This window comes from Plectropomus leopardus, chromosome 2 (assembly GCF_026936395.1).
Source record: "Plectropomus leopardus strain MGB_pleo_1.0 chromosome 2, ASM2693639v1, whole genome shotgun sequence".
Lineage (NCBI taxonomy): Eukaryota > Metazoa > Chordata > Actinopteri > Perciformes > Serranidae > Plectropomus > Plectropomus leopardus.
Window position 1 is genome coordinate 1,431,782 of NC_142177.1, and position 26,905 is coordinate 1,458,686.

Genomic DNA, 26,905 nt, shown 5'->3' on the forward strand with positions numbered 1-26,905 from the left:
TTCCGCACAAAGAAAACAAACAGATTCATATCGGTTCCAGGTTTATAAATATCATGAAAGGAAAATGCCAAAGCCAAAACTAACGTTTTACAATCATGCACTGAAAAAACAAACAAACAAACAAACAAACAAACAACGAGAACAAAGGGAAAATGAAATTTGAACTTGACAAGAAAGCATAACCTAAACTCACACAAAGTAGTTGTTTACAAAAAAATAATATTGGAAGCTTGTGGTTCATTTATTTTGGTATTTCCTCATGAAGTGTTATGGTCCAGTCAGGAAATTTGCAACTTCAGGTAAAATGGGACAAATAAGGTTTGAAATCTTTGGTTCTTTAAATATTAGCAGCCAGTCACCAAAAATGTTCTTCAGACGTGCTTTACATTACAACAATGTGATTTAAAATGCAGTTAACCTTGATTAATTATTGAAATTCTGCAATTAAAAAAACGGAATCGTTTGACAGACCTATTATTATTATTATTATTATTATTATTATTATTATTATTATTTTACAGAATATGGAGTTGTAACTTACGACTGGGACTTGAAGACAGCAATGAATGGGTTTGATAATACACCCATGGCTTAAATGGGGGGTGGGGAGAAACTATCAATTGAAGTAGGCTCCCTGAGGTTTTGCCCTGATCTTCAACGTGAAGAGCACACACACACACACACACACACACACACACACACACACACGCACACACACACACACACGGACTGATGGAGTACCAACTCTAATTAAAATTCAGACTCAGTAAGAAAATCAATAGCATTGGTCTAGTTATAAGCAAAAATCCAAAATTCTAAACATGACCGATTCACTATAAAGCAGGGAGAGATTTCTGGGGGAAAAAATACAATTATATATATATGTGTGTGTGTGTGTGTGTGTATATATATATATATATATATATATATATATATATATATATATATATATATATATATATATATATATATATATATATATAATAGGTTCCTCCTCAGCCCGGCATATTAGTCTTTTGGCCATTTTACATCTTTACAAGGTCCAAGTAAATGACAGAAGTTTACACACCTGGTGGCAATTGGAGTCCGGCTAACGCAGTAAGAGAGCGTTCAAGCCTGTGGGTGTGTTAGTGGCTGCTGGTTGGGACCTCTGCTTGTGGATTTTGGGGGCAGTGCTAAATTCAAAAGTGCTCTGTTTTTACACACGCCTCATTTCAGCTCAGCTCTTGCGCTCAGAGCTGCAGCAGAGAGGATGAACACGGGCACACACGGGACCATGCTGCAGCGACGGGGATCAGTTTGAGGAATGACCATGGTTCTCAGTAGAAATGATGGATGCAGGAGACTCCAGTGATCCGTACAGTCGACCAGCGCGCAGGACACAATGGATCGTCAGCACCCTGGCTTACCATTACGGACTGGACCGGGGAGTGGAGAACGAAATCATAGTTTTGGCTACCGGCTTGGATCAGTATCTACAGGAAATTTTTCATCATATGGACTATCAAGGTGGAGGCAAAATCCCCGCCGAGGATTTTAACATCCTGTGTGAAGTTTTGGGACTAAACAAAGACTCGGAGGACACCGAGTGCACCGGGGTTTTGGACGATTTACCCAGCGAGCTCAGCTTCAGACACTTCCATGCTAAACTGTGCGGATACTTCAGCAACAAGGCGGGCTGTCAGTATGAGAACGGCCGGATGCTGGTCGGGAAGGACAGCGAGCACATCGAGACTCAGATCCGCCTGAGGAGCCCTCTGAGGCGACGGGAGAAGCTGCTGTGTGTGGGGCTGAGTGGAGCGGAGGGTCGGCACGCCTCCGGCTGCAGGCTGGGAGCCTGCACCAAGGAGTGTTACGAGGAGATCGTGGCGCTTGAGGAGGCAGAGGACCGAATAGCCAAACTAGAAGATGAGAACTCAAGTTTGAGGGAGCTGATTGAAGATATGCGAGCTGCTCTTCAGAGCAGTGATGCCCGCTGTCTGGCTCTGCAGGTGAGAGCTGCGGATGCTGCTGCCGCGCAGGAGCTTATTCTGAGAAGTAATATCGGGATAAAGTCACAAAACCGTGTTTAAGTTTTGAACACCATGACGCTTGTGAGCGTAGATTTTGGGGGGACGTGGGGGACGTGTCCCTCCAAGAGTGACAGAAAATAAAAGTAACAACTGTAGCCCACTTTTAAAAAACTGCTAGAATGTGACTCAATGCCTTCCCCTAAAGTAGGTGTTGGGCAACCTCAAAAACAATGGCTGCAATCTGCCACAAAACTCACATAAAACTAAACCGTCTCTTCAGTGGAAAGATGTTGATAGTTTTGAAAGTGGTGCTATAGCCAGAGAAAATAGAGAAAATGGGTGCAAACGAAGATGGTGGTGGGTGACGTACTGTGGAACGGTCCATGTGAAACAATGGCGGCCGGCCAACCTTGTATTCCAGTTAAACAGTGAGCTAAAACATGTTTCTGGAAACATTTGAGGTTAGAAATTTGCAACTCAGGAACACAATCTTGGTTTATATTTGATCAGTGCTGCAGTCTCAAGTTTTACTGTGCAGGAAGCAGTATGGTGCCCACTTCCTGTTCACAAACTCTCGACATTAGGGGTAAACAGGGCATTAAAATATGTTTGTGAAAACATTTTAGGTGACAACAAGACAGTGCAGAAAAGTAATCTTAATTTATATCAGATCAACACTGTCTAGTTTTAAGTCCAAGTTTAAGAGTCCTGAAGAGATGAAGGGAGGGGGCGGGGGATCTAGGCACCGGTTAAATGGAGGGAAGGTTACCGCAGTTCATCAACATTGTTATGATACAAAGCCAGTTGAAAATCAGAGATGGACAGAGGATGATATGCACAGCTGAAGCAAGTGCTACAACATTTCTATCAGAAATTGATGCAAAAAAGGCAAAAAAAATGCATTACATTCACCAGAATGCAGGAAATATAGTGTTTGTCACTCAAACGTTCCTGGGGAATGACCCCCAGACCCTCTGCTTAATATATGTCCCCTCAAAATGTTGAAAAAAACCCCAAAGTCCTTGTCATTTCTAATCTTAGGTATACATCAGATATGATCTATCAGGGAACAAGGCTGCTTATAGGACGCTCCCCCAACCTTGTCTGAAGGGCATGGACAGGACAACTGCTGCCACCAACAAACAAAAGTTTTTATGAAAAGTTTATAATTGATCTATCAACAGTCAAGAATTGATTAAGAAAGCTATTAAGCTATTAAGAAAGACATTAGTTGCAATTTATAAACCCTTTGTAAAAGGTGTCTCAAATGGTAAAAAGGTTTCTTGCTGTCAAACATAAAAACTGCAAAATGTAGTCCTCTAAATATAAATGTCAAGAAAGTCATTGATAAATGGTTGCAACTGATGTTAGTTAAATCTTTTGTATCATCTGTGGCTGTGGCTCAGGAGGTACCCCGGTCATCCTGTGATCACAAGGTTGGCAGATTGATCCCTGGCTCCTCAAGTCAACATGTCGAAGTATCACACTGAACCCAAAAGTCCTCCTAAATGCTGCTCCATCAGTGTATGAGTGTATATGAATGTTTACAAAAACAAAGTAACAGGTGGCATGTTGTATGGTAGCCTCAGCCATCAATGTGTGAATGTGTGAGAATGGGTGGCTGTCACTCGTAGTATGAAAGCTCTTTAAACGGTCAAATGACTAGAAAAGTGCTATACAAATGCCATATAGTTTTTCACATTAATGGCCTTTACTGTGGGAAGTAGGTGCAGTGTTGGTTTTAGGGAATATCTAAATGTCCTCCCCTGCTGTCACCTGTCACACTTCTGTACAGGTAGGACTGTGGAAAAGCCACTCCAAACATAAACCAGAGGAGAGCTGTTTTGCTGCCCACCAGAAACACGCGGCCCAGAAGAGTATGAGCAACAGCAACATGAAGAGCAGCACCTACAGCGAGCTGAAAAGCCTGCAGAACATTATCAATGAGGTGGAACTGCTGCAGAGCTCCAGGGACCGACAGGTAGAGGAAACCCTGCTGTGTAACGAGAGACTAGAGCAGGAGCTGTGGCGCTCTAAAGAGACTGTGGCTGTTCTGGAGGACTGCAACAGAGCTCTGAAGAGGGAGCAAGTGGGCATGAGGAGGAAGGTGGAGGAGGCCAGGCAGGCACTGCTCAGCGGCCTGGGGAAGGTGAAGGAACTGGAAGCAAAAGCCAGTCATGTGCCAGTGCTGCAGAGGCACATCCTCCAGCTGGAATCAGAGCTCCTGTACTACAGGTAAAAAGCCATGTAGCATGACTCCATTTTTCACTTCCTTCATTTTTACTGTGATTGCGCAAAAGTCTGCTCTGCTATTTCCATTTGTTTGATTATTTACGTGAAAAGAAAAACAGATTATTTGAAGAGAGATGGAGATATGGAGAGGTGGTTTGACAACATGAGTGTCACCATTTTTCCCTCAGTCATTTTTAAAGACTATGAAACACCAAAATGTTGATTATTAACCCTTTGAAACCTGAGCAATTTGGCTTGATTTTTGTCAAAAACATGGGACGAAGGTAATGAACTATGAAAGAAGAAATCACCTAAAAATTAGCAAGAAGTTAGTAAAAAGTACAAGAAAATAACCTGAGAATTATTTTGAAAAAAAAGTCAAACAAAAACAAACAAGTATATGAAAAAGTGCTTAAAACATAGTAATTCTGTAATATAATCTTAAATATGTAATTCCCATGTTTTTGAAATAAATGGCTTCAAAGGTTTGTATCCTTGCAAAAGACATCTGAAACCCTTGATACTGATTTTTTTAGATGCATTTATGTAGATGTTTCTTGAAATTTTGTTGCGATTTTGCATTGGTGATGTCGATGCATCAAAACACAAACTGCCCTGAGGTCACAGAGAGAGAGCAGGAACTAGACAAAGAGCTATTTTACCTCTTAAAAAAGCCCAATCAGTTGTCAGGGCCTGAGCAAAACGAGTGTCTGGCTGTTGATCATGTGATGTAGGAGGGCTTGTTTTGGCAGGTTATTGTATTAGGAAGGCCTTTATGGCCAGAATGAACCATAATGAATTATAATCCCTCCTAAAGTTAAATGACTCTGTTTACTTCTGGCATCATGCCTAGAAACCTCAGCCATGCTTCTTATAAAGCCTTGATGTTGCTTACTTTCCAAATTTTCAGCCTTCTAGTGTTTGAGTTTATTTAACAGGCATCGTGTGTGGCAGGTCGGTGCTGCCTGAGCTACTGTTGGGAACGAGGCTATTCATTTTGGTGGAAGTAAAGGTGTAATTGGGCTTTAAGAATACAAAGCCATTGGTTTAATGTTCATCTGTGTGTCTGTTGTCTCTGCTTCAACCATATAACCACTGTCTGCAGCTCTGGCCCTCTTAGGTAACAGATGTCCCTAAAGAGTTGTATTGACCTGATGCTGTTGTTGTGGACTCTAACACACTGTCACATACAACCAGATCCATATGATTAACCCTTTGAAAGCTGAGCAGATGTGCCTCATTCCTTAAAAAAATATCCGGAATTTTTTTAAAAAGTACAAGAAAATTTTAAATCTGTAATAATGATAATTATACATATAGTTTTTTTTCCTATTTTTTCCCCCCTAACATTTTCCCCTAGCTTTTTAAAAATAATTTTCTAAATCTACTAATTTCCTGCGATGTGTGGAACATTTATTACCAAGTTGCTAATTGCTTTTTTCCCCATGTTTTTTTTTTAAGAAATTGCATCAATGTGCTCAGGGTTCAAAGGTTTAAATACTTGTGAAAAGCAGCACAAAAATAGTGATGTCACTCCAGGTTTTAAAGGGTTAGTCCTCACCACTACCTATCTTAGGTGATTTAAATGACAAATTTCACAGCTACAACCCCTTCTTATACCCTAAATTCCGGTAATATATGCAGACTGCGTTCCAAAGTCTTTTCACTGCCCTCCCATTGATACCCTAATGGCAAATAATTCAACACCACAAAGGCTCTGACTTGTCAAGAGAGAGCCATTGAGTGAGGACCTCAGCAGACTGACCGTTCTCATCAATCTCTGCTCGCCTCTCTCACTCTGCTCCCCGAAGAACAATAGCACACAACCCCCCCGTCCTATAGATCTTAGCAACCCAGCTCCATGAATATTCCCACTGAAAGCCTCAATGCTTGCTCAGTCACGTTTCATCCAAGTACGGTGTCAGTTGAGGTGTTGTGCTTTAAGTTTTTGTACATGTCGCTTAAAAGTGTGACTCTGAGAAATGAAGTCATACTTCTTTTCTGTGTCAGTGACAGATGTCTCGGATCATATGTGGGGGGTTTAGAGATGCTGAAATGATCGGCCGTAACTTTATCCATTATGTCTAAACTGCTGTGACAAGTAAATGATTAGGGCTGTCAAACGATTAAAAATTTTAATCAGATTAATCACAGTTTAAAAATTAATTAATCATGATTAATCACCATTCGAACTATGTCCAAAATATGCCATGTTTTTTGTATATTTTGTGGGAATGTAAAAATAAATGACAGAAAGCAGATATATACATTTAACATACATATGTTTATTTATTTATAACTAATCCAATGTGGTAGGATGGTGTTATTGTTATTAACACATAAGTAAAACCACAGGAGGAACAGAACAGAGCTTGAACTGTTTGCAACAGTTTGAAAGGGTTTGAAACAGTACTCAACTGAACAGTCACTTAATGTAGTTTTTAATCATCTGAATCTAGCCTACACTAGGCACTATGGTTCATCCATAAACATTTTTCAGTTCACAGAACACACTTTAGATTCATCAATCAGCTTAACAGAAACTATATGCTCTCAGGTAAAGACAAATAAGAGCTCCATGACGCAGAGCATCAGTGTAAATAAGATTAAGACAAACGTTCTTTCTGTAACAGATAATACAGTTTTCTTTTTTTATCAAACCAAAAGAACTTATCTATTCATCCTTCAGCCAGTTGCTGAGGCAAACCAACTTGTCCACATTTTCTGAGAGCAAGGCTGACCTCTTCTTGTTCACAATGTGACCTGAAACAGAGAACAGCCTCTCACATGGGACTGAGGATGCAGGAGTGGCCAGATATTTGCGAGCCAGCGGGGCCAGCTTGCCATGGGCTCCTGCATGAGATGCCCACCACTGCAAGGGACAGTCCTCCATGCTAGTGGTGGGCTCTGCCCTGTACCTTTGTATGGCTCTGTCAGGCTGTACCACTTCCTTTGATTCAGAATCTGAGTCCATCTGCAGGAGAAGCCTCATTTTCTTCTTGGGTGGCCCATCCTCAGAAGTGTGTGGAGGTCTTCTGGGTGATTCTTCATGCAGCATGCCAGCAAGTGTGGTCCACGCTGCTTCTCTCTCTGTCTTGGGCACACTCTAAGTCTTTAAAACGTGGATCCAGGGCTGTTGCAATCTTGAGCCATGCATTGTTGGTGTGTTCCTGGCGAGAGGCTAGGTCTTCCTTGAACTTTTGTTTAAATCTCACCACATATGCAGGGTCCTCATCAGAGACTTCCATACACAACGCAAGTGTCAGAGGGCAGGTAGTACCACAGAGCATGAGACGTAGGCCTCCCCACCCAGAATCCCTGTTAAATATCTGCAGTGGAATAAACACACACACACACACACACACACACAGAGGGACAGAGAGAGAGAGAGAGAGAGAGAGAGAAAAGGAAGACAAGTAAATTCCTTTAACATAAGTTGTTACATTTATATATAAGAGATTAACCTTTAATTTTCATTTGATAAATTTAATTTCAGCCTACAATGAATGGTCACACTATGATGACGGGCTTACCGGCAGGGCTCTAGAAGGGTCTCCAGTCTCTGGAGTTTGCCCCATTCTGGTGGCGTCAGCATAACAAGTTTATGCTTTTGTTTATCCAGGGTGGCTGTTATTGCTGCTTGATTGCAGATCAAGCGCTTGACCATTTCCAACGTGGAATTCCACGGCGTTGGAACGTCCTGTATAAGTGGCTCCTGCTTCGGTCCGAGTGACAGTTGCTCTGCATTCAGCTACGTTTGCTGGGCTTTGCTTGAAATGGCCCACAATTTTGCGACATTTGGCCAACACACTGACAAATCCGCTGTCAGCGAGACTCACAGTGATGCTTCTCTGTAAGATGTGAGCAATACAGGGCATGTGATCGAATGGTAGAATACGAGCCGCAGCGATCATATTGCGTGCACTGTCAGTCCTTACTGTTGTAACCTTTTCTTCAATTCCCCACTTGCGTGCTACAGTTTGGAACTGTTCTGCACATGCCTCCGCAAAGTGACGTTCTTCTGTTTTTATTATAGTTAGTGCAAAGGACGTCAATTCCCATGCTTCAGTGATTTGATGTGCAGTTACTCCCAGGTAATTGTCATTACTCACTGACGTCCAGTGGTCTCCTGTCAGGGCGACATATTCCACTTGAGCTAAAACCTCTTCTTTTTTCTTTTTTTCGGATTCATACAGTTCGTGGGTTCTAGTCATTATCGTGCCTCTTGTTGATGGCTTGTAGGACGTGTCAAGGGACAAAACTTTCAAAACATCGGCGAAGCCCCTGTTTTCAACGATGCTAATCTGTCTACAGTCCTTTGCAACCCATTTGGCAATTGTGTTGGTTAATCTGTCCGAGGAGGACTTGCTTAATGGCCTGCGTTCATTCAGGGTGGCCTCACGCAAGCCAGGTGTTGCACTGGAAGCCCCAACAAATGCATGCTTAGTGTTGAGATGATACTTTAAGCTTGAACAGCTTCGGTGAAACTGAAACTCCTTATTGCAGTGTTTGCAAATTACTATTTGTTTATTTGTAGTTCCATCTTTGTTCTTTTGAAACTCAAATTCCCCATTCAGAGGGCCAACCTGTTCTTGCTCCATTGTTGAGGGATGCGGTGAGTTGAGAGAGTGGAAGTATGGGATTCATGGAGCGGGTCATCTGCGAATGCGTTAAATGCGTCAAATATTTTAACGCAATTAATTCAAAAAATTAATTACCGCCATTAACGCGCTAATTTTGACAGCTATAGTAATGATATTAACTGAGTTGCTTTTGGATCTCAGCGAAACAGAGATACAGGCTGGGAGAGTGTGTGTGTGTGTTAGTATGAAAATTATATTATAATTGAAAGGATGTTTACAGCCTCCAGTAGCTAGCCTGGTTACGACCATCCTGATGACGAGCTCAACATTCTGCTTCTTTCCTTGTGTCAGTCTGAACTTTCTGCCACCCCAGATGATTTCAGTCCACCACTGTCTAGTCGGGCAAATCAGGGGTCCGCTGTGTAGCAGAAAACATTGGCAGACAATCAGGGACTTCATTATAACAGATGACATAGCATGCAGGCCATGGCTATCAAACAGTAATGCGTTGCGGCTCGCACAGCAACAAGTGCTAACTTAATTTTTTTGATGTTTTTCTGGATTTGGCCAAAGCTTGATTTACTAAGTGGCTCTGTTGGTAATGAAGAAGATGTTAATTTATTAATTTTCCGTAACTGCTTGTCCTCGTAAGGGTTGCGGGGGGGCTGGAGCCAATCCCAGCTGTCATCGGGGTGGGGGACACCCTGGACAGGTCACCAGCAGAGGGCGGGGTACACTGGGTCGCTGGGTCTCCAGACTATAAACACATATAGACAGACAACCTTTTACGCTCACAGTCACACCCAAGGGCAATTTAGAGCCACCGGTTTCGAACCAGTGACCCTCTTGCTGTGAGGCAACAGTGCTAACCACGACGCCACCGTGCCGCATGAAGAAGATGTTCCACTGTACAAATCCATTGTTTATTGTTGTTTGGCCTCTGATTGGCTAATGGAGGTGCATTTATGAGTAGCTATAAAGCTGGAGATCATCGCCATGCAGATCAGTGTTCACAATGCTTTAGAAAGACAACAAGGATGCTGCCAGCTGGTATTCAGCAGTTCAGAGGCAGCTGGCTGCTCAATGTGAAATGGTGAAATAACATTATACTGGCAATGTCAGTGTGTCGCAAAAACCTCATGGGGACTGTTGTCAATGAGGTAAACATCACTACAAATAGTCAACAAAAATATATTGTATTTTTGAGACTGTTTCTGTCTAACTTAAAATGGTGTTGGTGTTGGTGTGCAGCAGAAGAACAGACACTTCTAAGGTGGAACATTTATTTGTAATGTTACTCAATGCGTGACATGAATCCATCAACACACCTTAAATTTCAACATGACAACTCTGACTATTTCATCTGTTCTTACTGTCTCTTGGAGGACACACACTTTTAGCAATGACGGATCTTCAAGTGTTTAAAAAATATTCATTAATTTCAACTGGATTATGTGAACTGCACATATTCTATTCCTCATTTGGAGAAAAGAATCTTGCTTGAGAAGGACTCAATGCACAAGCCTGCTATTTTCAAATATCCCATAGAGCGAGCATGTCACTCTGGGCTGCTCTTTTTTGTTCAGAATATGTTGGCATGCAGCCCTGCACTGTGACCATAAACAAGGTGTAGACATTTCTCTGTATTTGGTGATGAGGAAGTAAAGCAGGAGGTGGATGGAGCAGTGAGTAACAGCAGCCCTGACTACATTTGAGGGTGCTTTTACACCTGTAGTTCATTTCATCCGGACCAAGGGGGAAAAATGATACATACTTAAATTTTAGTTCTGATTTAGTTCCTGGAGTAAACATGAGGTTCTCCTCACTGGCAGGTAACTCGTTGATTGGACAGTTATGGTGTTTGTCCCCCTGCATCATCAGGACCCATGTGAGGAAATCAAATTAAGGGACTGACAGAAGTTCATGCAGCACTTTGATGCTTAGAGAGGATTTATATTTTCTTGTTCTTTGGTGTCACAAAGACCTCACAGAAAAATAACTGACTGACTAAGCATTATTAGTATTAGCTATTATTAGACTGCAAATGTATTGCATGTTATCAGGCTGCTGTGGGTGTGCTTAGTATATTGCTTTTTTGTGACGCTCACACATAATGGAAGACAAAACTCTGCATATATGTTCCACTACAGAAGAACTATAGAACAGGCATTTTTCAGCAGCTGCTGGAGGCTCAACAGAGACACACCTCTGCATCACCTGCTGTCAGCTTGTTAATCAGGTCTTTATATGACAGCTTCAGAGAGAGTTCTGCAGAGATACTGATGACATCAGGACCATTTAGACAATCCCGTCCCAATACTGAACACAGGTTTGTTTTACTGAGCTGTAGATTTGGAAAAAGTTCCCTCACCAGAGGCAACTGGTAGCTCAATGAGAAATGGTATTAACTAACGTAATACTAACTAATACTAGCGTTCCCATGCTGCTGCTGCGCTGATACCCATGTCATGCTGTCCTTTATCAGGATCAAGTATGAGATCTGGGACAGATTTCATGATCAGCAGATGGATTTATTATTGGTTTAGCTGTTGAAATTATACTAAAATTACATATCTGCTGTCATAAAATCCATTGGTTGGTTCGTTTTCTGTTACACCACAAACAAACCGCACCAGAGTCCATTTGGAAGTTGACTGAGACTCCCCTTTTCAGGCTGTCTTGGTCCGCACCTCGGTTCAATTGAAGACTTTCACACCAGCCCAAACAAACAGTACTAACTGTGCAAATGAGCCTGAGTTCATTTCAATGGAACCAAACAGGGTAGGTGTGAAAGCATCCTGAGAGTACTGTTTGCAGTGGAAACTCCAGACGGATCTAGGGTCTAGGTGCATGTCTGTAGGGGTTACTTTTGGTTCCAAAGGTACTATACCAAAAGTTTTCAGTGGAAACCAAATGCAAAGTGCATGTGTAACATTGCAAGCTCAACATTTTCTTTTCTACACTTTCTCTCTTTCTTGACAGGAGTTAGATTAAAAAAAAGAGGTGTGTTAGGTGTTAATTTAGAGGTGTGGCTGGCTCCCTGAGCACCGAGCCAGGCAGTTTCCAGTCAACAAATGTGGGAGTATTCCTGTAACATCTGATCGGTATATTGATTTACTCTTCAGTTTTTATAAGTATTTGGTGGTGGACAATAATCTCATTTAGAAAATCCCCTTTCCACTTCCCATCAACATTTGAGCAGTCAAATTTCAGTAGAAAATGTGGTCATCAGTATGAAACGTAAGATATGTGGGTGTTGTTGCATAACTTTCTTTGGATTGTACGCCAGAACAGAGCAGAGGCTGAGACTCTGCTGGGAGCCACTCCTCTAACAGGAGTTTATTAGCACAGGAAAGTCTTTTTGTACAGGGACTGTCTAAAAGTGTCCCTCATAGCTCTGTTTTTATACTCCAGGAGGTAAAGGGAGTTTAAATCAGTCACTGTGGCCTATAGAGCTCTGTGGGCCCGAGGGATTGGACAATAGGAAGCACAGCAAGGAGAACAAAAAGAAATGAGGGGGAGGACAGCCTACCATCTGGAGGAAGAAGCAAACACTCAACTGTTTGTTCATGCAATGACGGACATGTTTTGCAAGTCGGGCAAGAGAGGAATGTCTTCATTCTGCTCTTCATCTCTGTTTGTGCTTTAAAGAAAAAATACAAAATCAAAACAAACTTTGGTCCTCTTTCATCCAGAACTTCTTCAGTTTTATTATCCTCTTGATTCCAGGTGTCTCCATTTATAGTGCAGAGAGCATAGCACATGTGTCCTAGGTGTGCAAGTTTCAAACTCACTTTCCGTTTTATTGGCACGCCTGCAGACTTCTTCTCTGTGTGCCTCTAACCCCCGGCCCTGTGAAGGCAGGCCTCAGGGGAGGAATAATCTCCGAGCCTTTTCATGCTCTCTACATGGCTCCTGAGAGCGCAGGGGAGAGGAGGGTCCAGCAGACCATTTATCTGCCTCCGCACAAGAGCTGCAGCATTGTGTGGAGCAGGTGTTGCCACGGCATTCCTACCCTTTAAATAATGTGGAAAGAACACACTCGAGGGACGTCTGGGTCCCATGGCAATCTGCTGTTGCAGCCTTACTGTTGTTCTTGAACAGCTTTCAAAAATCCACACTGCCAAGTGGGCTCATTTTCACTCTGAACCACTGCCCTGCTCTCCCTCCCACTGGTTTGGAGGTATGCTGACATCAGCAGAAATACATCACACAAATATCTTATAAACTTATGCTGCCCACCCTTGTTGGACTTCTCCCCCTGTATATTTTCCTCTGCTTTTAATAGCCTCGTTTGTTTGACTTTGGGGGTTTCTTTGCACTTTGCTCACTGAGGCTTCTGTAAATGTTACAGCCATTGGTCCTCAGCTAAATAACAATCGCATCACAGAAGCTGATTTTTGTATCCCAGAGACCATGTCATTGGATGGGGTGTGACCCAAGAGGACTTGATTAATAACCGTCAGCTGTATGTAAACATGACCCCTGACCTGTCGTGGTCACGCTGCACAGCACCAACAAGCACTGAACCTCAAGTTCAAGCTGGGTTTTACAGCATGGCCCCATTTTAAACCTCCGCAGAGAAAGAGGACTGTCATTGAGCGATGACACCTGAAAGGGGAAACTGCTCTTCAGAGAGTGGGGGGGAGGGGAGGACAGCAGCGATGGTGGGGGTGAGGGTGGGAGAGGGGGTTGTTGATGGAAAGTTCACTTCAGTGCTGTGCTGTGATAAACACAGGGAGGACTCAGGGTGTCCTGCTTCTAACAACAAACAGCTGGACTAACCAGCCCTACTTCAGACTTTTGCTAATAGGGCAGAGTACAGGATCCTATTCATCAGAAATGCCCTGACATAGCACAATAGAGCTCTTCATGTATAATTTTACTCCTGTGTGTGTCTGTGTGTGTGTGTGTGTGTAATTATTAGGCTGACAGAGGCTTTTGAATACTCTCACATATAATATTTATAGCGCCAGTGCATTTTCTCTGCCAGCACCTTAAATGTCATGCCAGTACTACTCTACTCTAAGAGTGACAGGAGAGCTTTTTCCTTCTTTGTGAAGGATGGTGACAGATGAGGTAACTGCAAGTCATACTTGAGTAAACGCACAGATATCAGAAAATGCCTATGGTAGAAGTTAAAGTCAGCTATTAGAATATTACTTGAGTCAAAGTCTCAAAGTGTCTGGTATCTGTTGTACTGAAGTATTAAACACAAATTCACAATATTAAATGTAACTGAGTGTTGAAAGTAAAAGTACAAGTAAATACTGGTAATAAAAAAGGAAGTGATGTACACTTTAGAAATGGAGCGCACATTACACTTAAAGAAAATACAGGTCTTCTTCACAACTTAAAGGACTGAAAGAACAAAATCCAATTCCTTTATCTGCGCAGCTGACCCTCCCTCCTTCCTTTCTTCCTTCCGTCCTTTCTTATTTGGTAGAAAGTAGCTAAGATGCTGAGGTTAATGCACCGGAAAAAAAGTATACATTTTATTTAGGAAATGTAGTGGAGTAAAAGTAAAAGTGTGTAAAAATGTGAAAACTTGAGTAAATTGCAGATACTCCCAAAAAATACTTTAGTATTGTAACAGAGTATGATTACTTTGTTACATTACACCACTGGTGAAGAATAATGTAATAGACCCATGCAGTGCAGAGAAAGTAGCATATGTGTTATTCTGAATGTCTAATCTAGTCTAATTCTGAATGAATAATCCAAGTCTAAATTTTGGCTACAGATAAATCAAGGGAATGCTTCTGATAAAGGAATGTGATCACAGAGAGGGAAATGCCACCCAGAGAGCTCAGGAAATGTTAAATTGATTATCTGTCTGTTCTACTTCTGTAATACTTTCTCACAAACTGCATACTAAATTCTTCCTTGATTCTCCACCTTGATATATGAGCCAAGAACATGTTGTTCAGTTTATTTCTGTGTCATTTATCATCCAAGTGAGACAAAAAAAAACAACCAGCACAAAAAGCTAAAGTTCTTAAAGTTGTAATGCTAAGCAGCACTGATCATTTTTTTGCAACTCGGGATTAAGGACCTCCAAAATACAGTGACAGAGGCACAGGCCCTGATGTATGTACCTCCTACAGTTTTATTGGATTACATGTTAACGACACAACCACTACCACGTGGGTTAAAGTTAAGGTGGTGAATTCGGAGCATCCGAGGAAACCGTAAAAACTGGGCAACAACATGCTTCCAGAATTCTGACAATATGAGGAATGCTGTATACGGAGCAGATGGTTTGGACAGAGACTGACAGCAAGCCTGCATTAGGAGGAAGGTGCCAATGATTTTGAGCCTGCTCTTGGCATAGAAACTCTTTGAGAGGGGCTGAACCCAAGATTTCCACTGGTTGTATGTGTGTTGTGGTATGGCTAAGCTTGGGTTTTGCTCCGTGCTCCCTCATTTGTCAGCTCCCACCAGCAGCACTGTGAGCACTGCCGGATCAGCTAGAGTGGCGAGACCATGAAGTTCCCGTGGTAATTACAGAATAATGCGCATTGTATCAGTACAATTCAAGAAGAATTAATATTCACTCCCATAACTGCTGATATGGTGTTCTATGCCATTTCCTTTCTATGCTTGTCCTTAAAAAAAAATAGAAAGAAAAGAATAGAAAAAATAGATAATAGATAATTTTGTGGTTTTTCACCTCCATAATTAGCTTCTCCTTGTCCATGGTGTCGGTAGTGACCTCTGAAAACCTCTGACCTGCTGAATAGAGGCCTTGATCCGCCCGTTGTGATGTTTTGTTGACGTAGTTATGTGAGATACAATCAGACAGCAATTATTCTGAAAATTTACTGGATATTTTAATGTGTCGCTCTCTGACTTCCTGTCTGTTCTGTGCTTACTTGTGTGCTGAATTGATGTGAAGTGCTCCGGCATCTGGCAAAAATAGAGGCTTTGAGTATCTGATCCGCAAAGGTTCAGACTGTCGGAGCTGGGACGGAGTCGATCCACAATGCAGCAGAGCCAGTGGAAGTAAAGACATGGACGAGAGTGTAATCTATTTGCTCTGTGTGCCGTGGCGGATTGGAGCCAGACCAAACACAGATTAGGGGTAAGGGGTATCTGTGGCTCAGGTGGTAGAGGAGGTAGTACATTGATTACTACAGTTGATGGATTGATCCCCAACTCTTTAAGTAAACATGTCAAAGTGTCCTGATATGGAACCCCAAATTGATCGTGATGGCTGTTCCATCAGTTTAAAACTGAGTAGCAGGTGGCGCATTGTACGGTAGCCTCAGCCACCAGTGTGTGAATGAGTAAATGTGACTCGCGGTGCGAAAGCACTTTGAGTGGTCGAATGACTTGAAAAGCACTATACAAGTGCAGTCAGTTGACCCGAAGTGTGGATGACTGGAGGCCATGTTTTGAAATACTTTCAAGCTGATTAATATGTGGATAGAATCGAAGGTGCTAGGCTATTGATGATGGAGTTCTGGGAGTCGATGATCAGGGGTAGTAGGACAGGATTTACAGGCTGAACTTTTGGAAGGGTCAAGCTTTAAACTTCTGCTAGTTACTTGTGAGCTTTGGGGGCCATTCTGCTGTGAGTCGTCTTCCATTGTAGAACCCCCCTAGAACCCGCAGTAGGAGCGGCATAGGTGTACAGATTGATAGCAAGTGAAAGGTAAAGGCTCAGTCTTGGGGACTGATGTTTGGGTTGATGTTAAGGTGTCCTATGATGGAGGAAGTTTAGGAAATCTGAGCTCAGAAAGCTGTTTCAGTTGAACTTTTTGAGAGTGAAGCCTAGCTTTGCAAAGTGGGGTTGTGAGGGCAAGCAGTGCAGGTGTGGCCTCTGCCACAGAAAGAGTGGACAGTAAGTTAGTGGCACTGTTAGTGACATAGTACAGTCTTATTGGTGCATGAGTGGCTGCCCTTTTTATCTAGCCATTGGTTACAGTGAAGATGACAGAAGGGGCTGGCGATGTTGGTTTTGGAGCTATGGGTGCTGGTGGGGCTGTTGACAATAAGCGAGAGAGGGCTGAAGCTCTTGTTTGGGCTTGATGAGGAAGAAGCTTGTTGAGACATGGCAACACATGGGGAGCACAGTAGGGCTGCACATGTGTGAAGATGCAGCAGTAGATTCTGTTGTCAAGAGTGCCCCAGTATGTGTCCTCATTGAGCTGCTGAGGCTGGCTTTGGAGGCAAAGTGCATCTTGGATGAGAGGCTCATGCTGTTGTGCTATAACGTTAGGTAAGCTAGCAGTAGATGTATGCTTCCAATTACAGGGTTTGACAGTTGGTTTGGTATCGTCTCTTTTTGGATATCTCTGCAGCTGATATCTCTAACACTGGGCAACTAACGCCAAAACAATCTTGACTGATAAAAAAGCACTACAGGTAAGAGGAAAAATATGCTTTTTTGATTTGGGGGTAAATTGTCTCTTTAGGTTTAATGCTTTTAAAACCTCTGGGGCTGAAAAATGAAGCTAATGCAAAAGTGCCAAAACCTGAAGTTCCTCTAAAGGCTACTTGTGGCTGGCTCCAAAAAAGAGTCAGTCCCCATAGACCCCCATGTTCAAATGTCCATCTTTACAGCAGACATTAAAATGTTTACAGCCTGATATAAAAAATGAGGTTTATGAGGGCATAAAATTATACAGATATAGATTAATGCCGCTTGAGTTTCAGGCTGTTTGAGAGACAGTTCATCAGCCACCATCTTAGCCGTCTAATTTCTAAACTGTCTCGGTTTTATAAAGTGCACCTGAGTGAGTCATCTTGCTACTGTTGCATGTGTAACCTAAATGTAAATTACAGTAGCCCACAATCATGCAGTGTCACTGAATGAGCTTTGGAGTTAGCCATTCTTAATTCAATTCAATTCAATCCAGTTCACCTCAATTCAATTCAATTCAGTTCAGTTCAGTTCAGTTCAGTTCAATTCAATTCAATTCAATTCAATTCAATTCAATTCAATTCAATTCAATTCAATTCAATTCAATTCAATTCAATTCAGTTCAATTCAGTTTTATTTATAAAGCCCATTATCACAGAACACATTTTGCCTCAGAGGGTTTTACAGCATATGACATCCCTCTGCACTAAGACCAAGAAAAACTCATGGTAGAAACCTCAGGAAGCACGACTGAGGAGGGAGGAAAGAGAAAGACAGAGAGATTGAGAGAGAGGGGGAGAGAAGCACAGCAATAATGGTAACAATAGCATATCATGTAACAATAGTTTCTATGTCAGCATACGTTATGCCCAGTTCAAAGTAAAATTCAATGAGCTGATCCATACTCTTGTAGCTGAGTGGGAATATGGCTCAGAAAAAATTAAAGAAGCAAAGTATTGCAAAATAACACTAAAATATTGCAAGAGAACCTTAAATTTATTGCAGTAAAATGGAAAACATATTACAATGGAACGCAAGATTCTTCGAGGTAACACAAAGCATATCGTGAGGGAACACACACATAAAGTTTCACCATGTCCCTAGGGGAGCTCTGTAGCTGTGGTCTTCCTTAGAGGAAAAATGTTGCAGCCAAATGCTATACAAAGTGTCACTTGGTGTTGTGCAGGGACTTTACTTTGTACTTCAAAGCCTTTTCACTGAAAACAAAGCTGAGGCAAACTATAAATCAGGTGATAACATCACTCTGAGCAACTCCTTTCACATTATATTGTGATTAAAGATGTGTGGTGAAGTGCAGCTTTAACCCCTTCAGAAACTAAAATGTTAAACATTTTTAGTGGTGTATATTGTGAACACATCTCATAGATCCTAGAAGTTTGACATGAGTTTAATTTTAACAATTCATCATCACACACTAATGTAAAAATATTACACTTTAAAGTCTACAGTTTCTCTCTCTCTCTCTTGCTCTCTCTCTCAGCAAAAAAAGTAAATGAATAGATATTTTCATTTTGGCAGGTCAAACCCACCCATGCCTCAATTGCATTTGGTACATTTGCAAGAGCTGAGCAGCCTCATCAAATGTTGTCTGTGTCTGCTGCGCCCCACAGTCTGACCGCTATCCTGTCTGTCTGGACTCCTTTCAGGTGTCTGTGTTCATCCAGTTGGAATTCTCATGCTCAGCACAATCACTGTCAAACCATGTGATGGGAAACAGTCTAGCACAGACAAAAACAAATTACAGCTAGTTTTCATCTGACACTTGGGAGGTCATTCTTTTTATTAACTTTAAAGCTGAGGCTGTTTGTTGGAGTCCTTATTTGTCTCTCAAGGCTCAAAGTCATCTTTGACCTCTATGTGAGTGAAAGGCGTGAGCCCAAAACTGTGGCATTGCTACAGTATTCACTGTCCACAGGCTGAAGGCTCCCTGCAACCACTGTCAATTAATGTGCAATTAGTCACACCAGCTCCTGCATTTGAAAAAGCCTTCCACCACTTCATTCCAGTGTCCAAGCATCTCCATAGCAACCAGCCAGTTTTGTGTGCGTTCACGTCCATGCACCAGTTCCATGTTGGTCTGGCTGCAGCTGCTGCCCCTTGTGTACTAACTCTCTTTCCTTTGCTGTGGCCCCTGCTAATTTAAACATGACTCTCTGATTGATTGCCTGAAATCATGCTGCAATTATTGACCTTCAGTGAAGTCAGTCATTTCTCCCCACGTTTGCACAAAGAAACCTTAAAGTAGACGCAGAGTATAATGTGTTACAGCATAGTCTGCCTTGCGCCAACAGGATATAAGCATGAGTGCTCCGTGACTTTTTTTTCTTTTCAGAGTCAGGCTGTTGAAAACCTTTTTTGACATTTTTTTCTTTTTTTTTGCAAGACATCATCATCATCTGGAAACACTTATTCTGTGATTTACGAAGGCCCCCTATCGGATTTCCCCCAACACAAAAGAGCAGACAGCAGGAGAAATGTAGAAAACTCAAACCATTACACAGAAATTGATCCACACAAACGGTTCTCTCATTCTTTTTCAGTAACAAATGTGTCTTTGACATAAGGGAAAATATGACATATAGAACTGAAGTGTTACATGTCTCTCCATCTGCAGATGAAAACATAACAGAGACCAGAATGTGCTTTTAATCTTTGCTTGAATTTTTCCCGTGTGCTTTTACCTCACATCTTACAAGCTAACTCCTGCACAGTAACAGGGCCATTCTACCACTGACCCAGTTTACTGTAAAATGCCTTAAAGATATGTCTGGCTTCAATTACCCCACCCAGATTTGGCGCACAACATCACAGGCCTCTGTAAAAATATCATGGTGGTTGTAGATGTGGCTTAATACACACTGCCTTGTGTTACATGATATGTTCTCTTTGATGCTGGCAATTGGTTTGGACCAAACTTTTCTCATCTGTGCAAATTTGAAGAGCAGTTTTCGGCCCCTGGTCAGTGTCAGTTTATGTGTAGAGACATTCACTGGAGCATGATGGGGTCATGGAGAACATGCAGTCAGAAAGCTAAACTAAACTTACAGTGCTCTCTTTCAGGTCAGAGGTGTCAAAACTACAACTCCCGAGCAGCAACAGGGCAGAGCAGCAGCAGAGTGTTGGCAGCAAGACAGGCCAGAGGTGCTGCCTGGATTCCCAACATGACCGATGTTCTCCGACGGGGCGTGCTGTGACAACCCCAGATAAGAGTAAGACTTGTTGTGTTGACGGCTCTCCCGGGCAGTCGACATTTTCTGATGATGAAGAGAGTAATTCATTTACCATTCTGTGATTGAAGAACCAGCCTAACTATTTAAAGTACATTATATACACACACACACTAGAAGGGCTGTTGCTAATAATTATTTTCATTACTGAGTAGCCCTACCAGATCTTCTGTACATGTCAATGAAAACTTTTCTAGGATGTCTAGATCTATGATTACTGTCATCTGACTCCACCCAAATTCCACATCATCTAAAGTGGACTGCAGTAGAGCCACGCCCCCTTGTTTAACAAGCATGGCTGACTGTGAGGAAAGGAGGAAGCGCAAGGCACGTTTCATGTTAGAAATCATGTTGTTAAAGTATGTCATTTGTGTTTAAACAGTGTCAAAAAAATCCATTGAAAGGTTCATAGCCTTTACTCTACTTCTTAAAAAATATCCATCCACTGGAATAGACAGTGGATCACTGGAAAATGAAAAGGGGAAATACAGTTTAACCATTTGAAACCTGATTAAATTGGATTGGTTTCTTTCAAACTCATAGGGAGAAGGCAACAAGTAACCTATCAAGACATGGCCCAAAAACTAGTAAGAAATTATTAAAACTGTTGAAAGAAAATTACCTGAAAATAAGAACAAAAAGAAAGATAAATATAATAAAAAAATAACACTTTAGAAATCAAGGATATTTTGAGGCACAATGACAAAACAAAAATATAAATATATATATGTATTGTGTTTTAAAGGATCACCTCAGTCACTGATATGAGTTAAACATTCATGAAAAATTAATTATCTCACATTTTGTTGAAAAAGGTCTATTTAGAGAGACCATTTAGTGGACAGGGAAAAACCATTTAATAAAGTATTCTAATTATTTATTTATTTTTTGCTTATAAGTTGTGAATGCATTTTTTGTGTTAAAACTGTTTTCTGAATAGGTTAAAAGGTCAATTAATTTTAAGATATATTCTATAAATGTGGATCAGAAAAGTAAAAAACTCAACAATTGCTTGTTTGTTCGACCCATAGTCCATACCCCATCATCAGCAGAGCATCCTCACACTGGAGAAGCTGGAGCCAGAGAACACATGATGTTTTTGCCTTAACTATTTATCGGTCATCAAAATAGTTTTAGATTCATTTTCTTTTAATCAGCTGATTAATAAACTGTTTCAGCTCTGATCTCAATACTTTGCTTCCCTACACTTCTGGCTACCAGCCTCTATGATAAAGAAAAAAGCAATTACATGAATGCTGATGGTGTGTTGTGTTGTGTTGTGCAGTGGAGGAGCAGCTGTTTCGTTCAGTGGAGGGCCAGGCAGCGTCCGACGAGGAGGACGATAAGTGGACTGAAGATCAGCAGAGGCAGGTGGACGAGGTGAAGAGGATCTTGACAAGGCTGTCCTGCTGTGGGGAAAGGTACCACACATCTATATCATCGCCATATGTTGAAGCAGGGCCCCATCTGACAGCAAGCTCAAGGTTCACTGTTTCATGGTGTTCAGCATAGTTCCAGATTAGCGTTGCATTTATATATATATATATATATATATATATATATATATATATATATATATATATATATATTATTGAGCAATTATTGGAGCAAAATTAAGCATTAAACAAAAATCTTTAACAGACTTGGGCAGTATGTAACATTTCATACCTTTCTAAAATCTCACCGGGGTATGCGGTACATGACAGTATAAGTATGCAGCGCTCCCTGCATACTTATACCTGCATTACTCTTATACTTAACCCTCCCTGTCACTCAAACAGTACTGGTTACTCCTTGTAGTAATCTTGTTAGTAAGTCCACTGTTTCTACAATCACCAGCTCCAGTTTGGTTGAAATAAATCCTTTATTCACCAAGTTAGATGTAAAAAATAAGCCGCTATTCCCTGCCGTCTCTCTTTGCCTGCTGACTGCCAGCTGTTTACAGTCCTGTAACTTCTCCCTCTACCACCCTTGGAACATAGGGGCCTGGAAACTTAGTACTCTGGGAAATTAGGGCCCTGGGGACATAGATATGCTCCCCAATGACCCCCATAGTAAATGTGCCCTAAAACTAAGCAATATGCTGAAAGAGCCTAAAACTTGACTACTAATAGTACTAATGGCATCATCATGGCATGGTTAGTGCTTACCTATAACTATAACTGCATAAGGTTGCAGCCTGTTCAATGGCTATCGCAGGGCTAAAACATAAACAACCACACAGATTTATACCTACAGTCAAATAACATATCAAATATATTAGTTTGATGTGAGAGTCTGAAAGATTTAAAACCAAAAGCAGGAATTAGTGTTGATGGTGTTTCAGAAAACATTTGAAACGTGTAAGAGTGATTATTTTAGAACAAACCATGCTAGTTTGTTTAAGTGTGCTGCAAATGAATTTGAATAAGACTAAAATGCACTGTTGATCAAACACCACCTGCCCCAACACAGTAGTGAGATGCATCATTTCCCCAGCATCTGTCAATCTCTGATCCTGTTTGACAGCTGTGGAGCCTGATAGACTTTCTGTCCTCTGGTCCATGTTGTTGATCAGGTGCGACGACAAGGCATTCAAGAAGCTGATGTCAAAGTACGGTAGCTGGAGAAGCGAGGAGAGCTGCAGCGCTGTGGTGGAGCTCCTGGAGAGGGTGACCAGGTTGCATAAGCAGCTGGAGCTGAAGGAGAGCCAGGCGGAGATAGACATGGAGCAGGTACAAACCACTATTGACCTCCATCACGCCAGGGTGGGCTGCTACAGTATCTTCTGGCCTGCTTTGCTGCATGTATTTATTACAAACTGTTCTCTCTGGACAGTGCTCTGCCTCGCTTTACAGCCTCAGTCATTTTGTGGCTCTGTGTATGGTGTTAAACTCGATTAGAGAGGACTGGTGAAGCTTGTTATTCAAGTGGAAGCTTCAAAGGCAAAACCACAGTTAGTGGCCTGATCCTGCAGCTTCCACCTAACCAAACCACCGGCAGACGCACCACAACCTCCCTCAGTCTTTGTGTTTGTCTGTGTGTGTGTGTGGGGGGGGGGTTGCAGCTGTTTCTCACTGGAGCTGACCACAAAAACACTCCCCTCTTGTCCAGCATGACACTTAAGTATATCATGAATTAAAGTTCTCCTGCTACAGTCGAGTAGTATTTTCACAACACAGGAAGACGGGCGGGAGGGGAACTGTGACGTAATGTGTTTCCAGAACGTCTCAGCACTCAGAAGACGAAAAGTTCAAACTAAACAAAGTCATGACTGTGAGGCTTTGTTTATGTGCAGGATGTGTAGGGTGAGACCTTTGTCCTTCAGTATGCTATGACGTAATGGTGCACTGCAGGGATTTCAAACCTTTTTGGCAGACAAACCTATAGCACATTGTGGGCTGAAAATCACTCTAGCCCTCAACTTTTGACGAGCATTATGCTGGGTATGTTTTTGTTGTATTAAGATGTTTAGCAGGCTTACAGGGCAATCATGTTACATTTACGAGATCGATATATCCAGCTTCTCCTGTAAGATTGTCAAATTATGTACTGCCTAAGAATATATCTTGTGTCACAAAATAAGACGATCTTCAATATTTCCTTAAACCCCTTACCCCACAGGACAAAACCCAACTAACACCCACTAACATCTGGCTTTTGTCTTTAGTGAGAAAAGTTACACTCTGCATTCAATCTAAGGACAAATGACTGCAGTAGTCAGAGTATTTATCAACGGGGCTGGTCAGGTGTTGGTTCTAGTTCTAACTTGCTTATGATTAAACCTGACATGAGCCCATGTCAGGTTACTGCCCTGTAGTGTGACTGCTGTGTATGTGTGTGGTGTGTCTTCAAGATGAAGGACTCTCTGGTGCAGGAGCTGCAGCAGAAGGCCGAGGAGACTGAGCTGCTTCAGATGGAGCTGCAGATGCTGGAGACAGAGAGGGTTCGCCTGTCGCTGGTGGAGGAGAAACTTGTGGACATCCTGCAGCTCCTGCAGCAGCTCAGAGACCTGGTTAGTAACAGTTAGACACAGAGTACCTGCACTGTTGATTCTGAAGAGGTCCATACCAGTATCTTGGGGTTGAAGCCACTAAAAAGGTTTTGTGTCAATATTTCTCATGTTTTTACCATTTTTGGGTACAAACATATTGTTTTGATTTTTAGCTCAGTGGAAAATCCTGTAAACAGCAGTCAGACCATCATGTCAACTAAAACACTTCACTCAGACTCACAGTAATGAAATTTTGTTTTGTTGGCAACTGTATTGAGAGAAATCCACCCATGCTGTACTGGAATGATTATTGTGGTCAGACATCAAAAGAGAAGCAAATTAACCCTTGAAACCTGGAGCAACATCACTTTTCTTGTACTATTTAAAACATTTTTCAAACTTATTTTTTTCAAACTGTTTTTTCTTTGTTTTTTGTGCTTCTTTTTTTGTTTCTGTTTGTTTTGTGTTTTTACTTATTTTCACATAATATTCTTGTACATTTTTCATTCTTGTACACATTTTATTTATTCGTTTTACAAATTTTCTTGTTAATTTTTGCCTTCTTCTCATGTTTTTGACAATAATCAATCCAATTTGCTCAGATTTATTCAAGTATTGACTAGTATTGTTCAAGAACAAACCTCCATTTTGACATTTACTTACTGATAATTTGAATTAAAAGTCTACCTTGACCTGTTAGTCCACCAACAGATGTCTGACTAGTCTTAGAAATAACACAGTCTTTTGTCCATCCTTTTATGGTCTGACCCTAACACTGGGAGTGATTATAGATCTGAGAGCAAATTCATTTCAGTTGTTGAACATGTGTGGGAGCCTCTGTGCTGATGGGACTCAGACTGCTTGTCAAAGTGTCTGTTAACTGCCTGATCATCTGAGAATGGCTCTCTCTTCTTTCAGAATGTCTCTCGGAGGTCTCTTGGAAAAATCTTGCTCAGCACTTTGGGGTCTTGCAGCGACCCACAGCATGGTTAGTAGAGCTCACACGCCCAATAAATTCAAAACAAGTCTTGTAAAATGTGATGATGAAAATGTAGGGCAGGGAATTAAATGAAAGTCTCGCCGAGTTGTCTATAACATGATTCCCACAGCGGTTGCATCTGTTCTCTCTGCACAGGGAAAGCACACATCCTAGAGGTGCTCAACGCTCTCTATCATGAACTGGCTGCCTGTGAGATTCTGTCTAATAGTGGACCTTTGGAGCGCACACAGAGTCAGCAGTCTCTCAATGCCCTCATCATCTCCTGCTAATCAACACTGCCTCCTGCTGGGCCAGGGATGCTCCAACAGCTTTTTTAAAGACCACTGAAAGCTTCACAGTTTGGAAAAAAACAAGCAGATTGTTGTGTATAGTGTATTATAATGTAGCTTCTATACTCCTCAGACACTATTACCTATATAGGTATGTTAGCTGTTAATTAGTATAGCTTTATCACATATTAAGAAATTCATGCAAATACATATTTTTTCACAATCTTTTATTGCACATGATTTTTTTCTCATCATAGACTGTATATAAAGATGGATGACGTGTCCCCACTTAACCCCACTATGAGGCTAAAATATCCAAGATATGGCCACTGCCATCTTGCACTGGTGGTGTCATTTGAAGCTGGAGTCTGCACAGTGGCGATATCCGCAGTGGGGGAGTTACTGCCAAAACACCCTTCCAACCAGTTGTGAGCAGCTCAATTGAATGCAGAAAATACTTATAATAATCACCTGAACCAACATCAGGGTGATGAAAACTACCTTTAGTGACAGAAGCCATCTTTGGTGAAAATTAATTTGGTGTATACTTTATTTTTCAGTTTGGATTATGTCCCATTCACTAATGTGGAGGGGCAGGCTTTAAGACCTACACTGCAGTCAGACACCTGGGGGCGATCCAGATTGAAAAGTTTACACTTTGGGGGAGCTGTCATGTTGTATACAGTCTATGTTCATGATACAATATGGATTTTTTTTAATGACAACAGATTCTGAATGTGAAAATGTTGAAATAAGCTAAATCTTGATGAGGCATATGATAGTCTGTGAACTGTTTCGACCTCCACTGGTCAACACGCCTGACAATACGTCTCGCTGCATTTGCTTCATTTATCTAAGTCTGTGTATCAAGATAAATGTATGGTAACAACCTGAGCAGGCTGTATCGTTACTAAGTGTACAGAGACATGAAGCTGACATGCACCAGAACACCATGGGTGTGTGCTTTGTGACCCTGGGGATACTAAATGACGTGTAATTATGAATTCATGATGTTCAGTCATTAATGTCAGTAATGTTGGGATCTTAGACTTTAGATAAATATAACTTTAAGTTTGTATCTACCAGGTATGTATATGCATTCAGGTACTCATCTGTATTTGTGCCATATGAACAGGACCAATAAAAAGTCCTGCAAACTGTAAATACTGACAGTTAGGCTGCGACTTTTTATTTTTTTTTTTTACAAAGCACACTCAGCT

At 41.6% G+C, this 26,905-nt stretch overlaps 1 protein-coding gene across 1 annotated transcript; it reads left to right on the forward strand.

Annotated features, from left to right (window-relative positions):
• Positions 1-1,206: 1,206 nt before the first annotated feature.
• On the forward strand, positions 1,207-26,855 carry efcc1 (EF-hand and coiled-coil domain containing 1). The gene is made up of 8 exons (XM_042498644.2): positions 1,207-1,991; positions 3,808-4,247; positions 20,277-20,425; positions 21,729-21,864; positions 23,001-23,157; positions 24,279-24,437; positions 25,335-25,404; positions 25,552-26,855. Exons 1-8 carry the CDS (start codon positions 1,329-1,331, stop codon positions 25,683-25,685), a joined length of 1,908 nt encoding a protein of 635 aa, XP_042354578.1. The 5' UTR covers positions 1,207-1,328; the 3' UTR covers positions 25,686-26,855.
• The last annotated feature ends 50 nt before the right edge of the window (positions 26,856-26,905 follow it).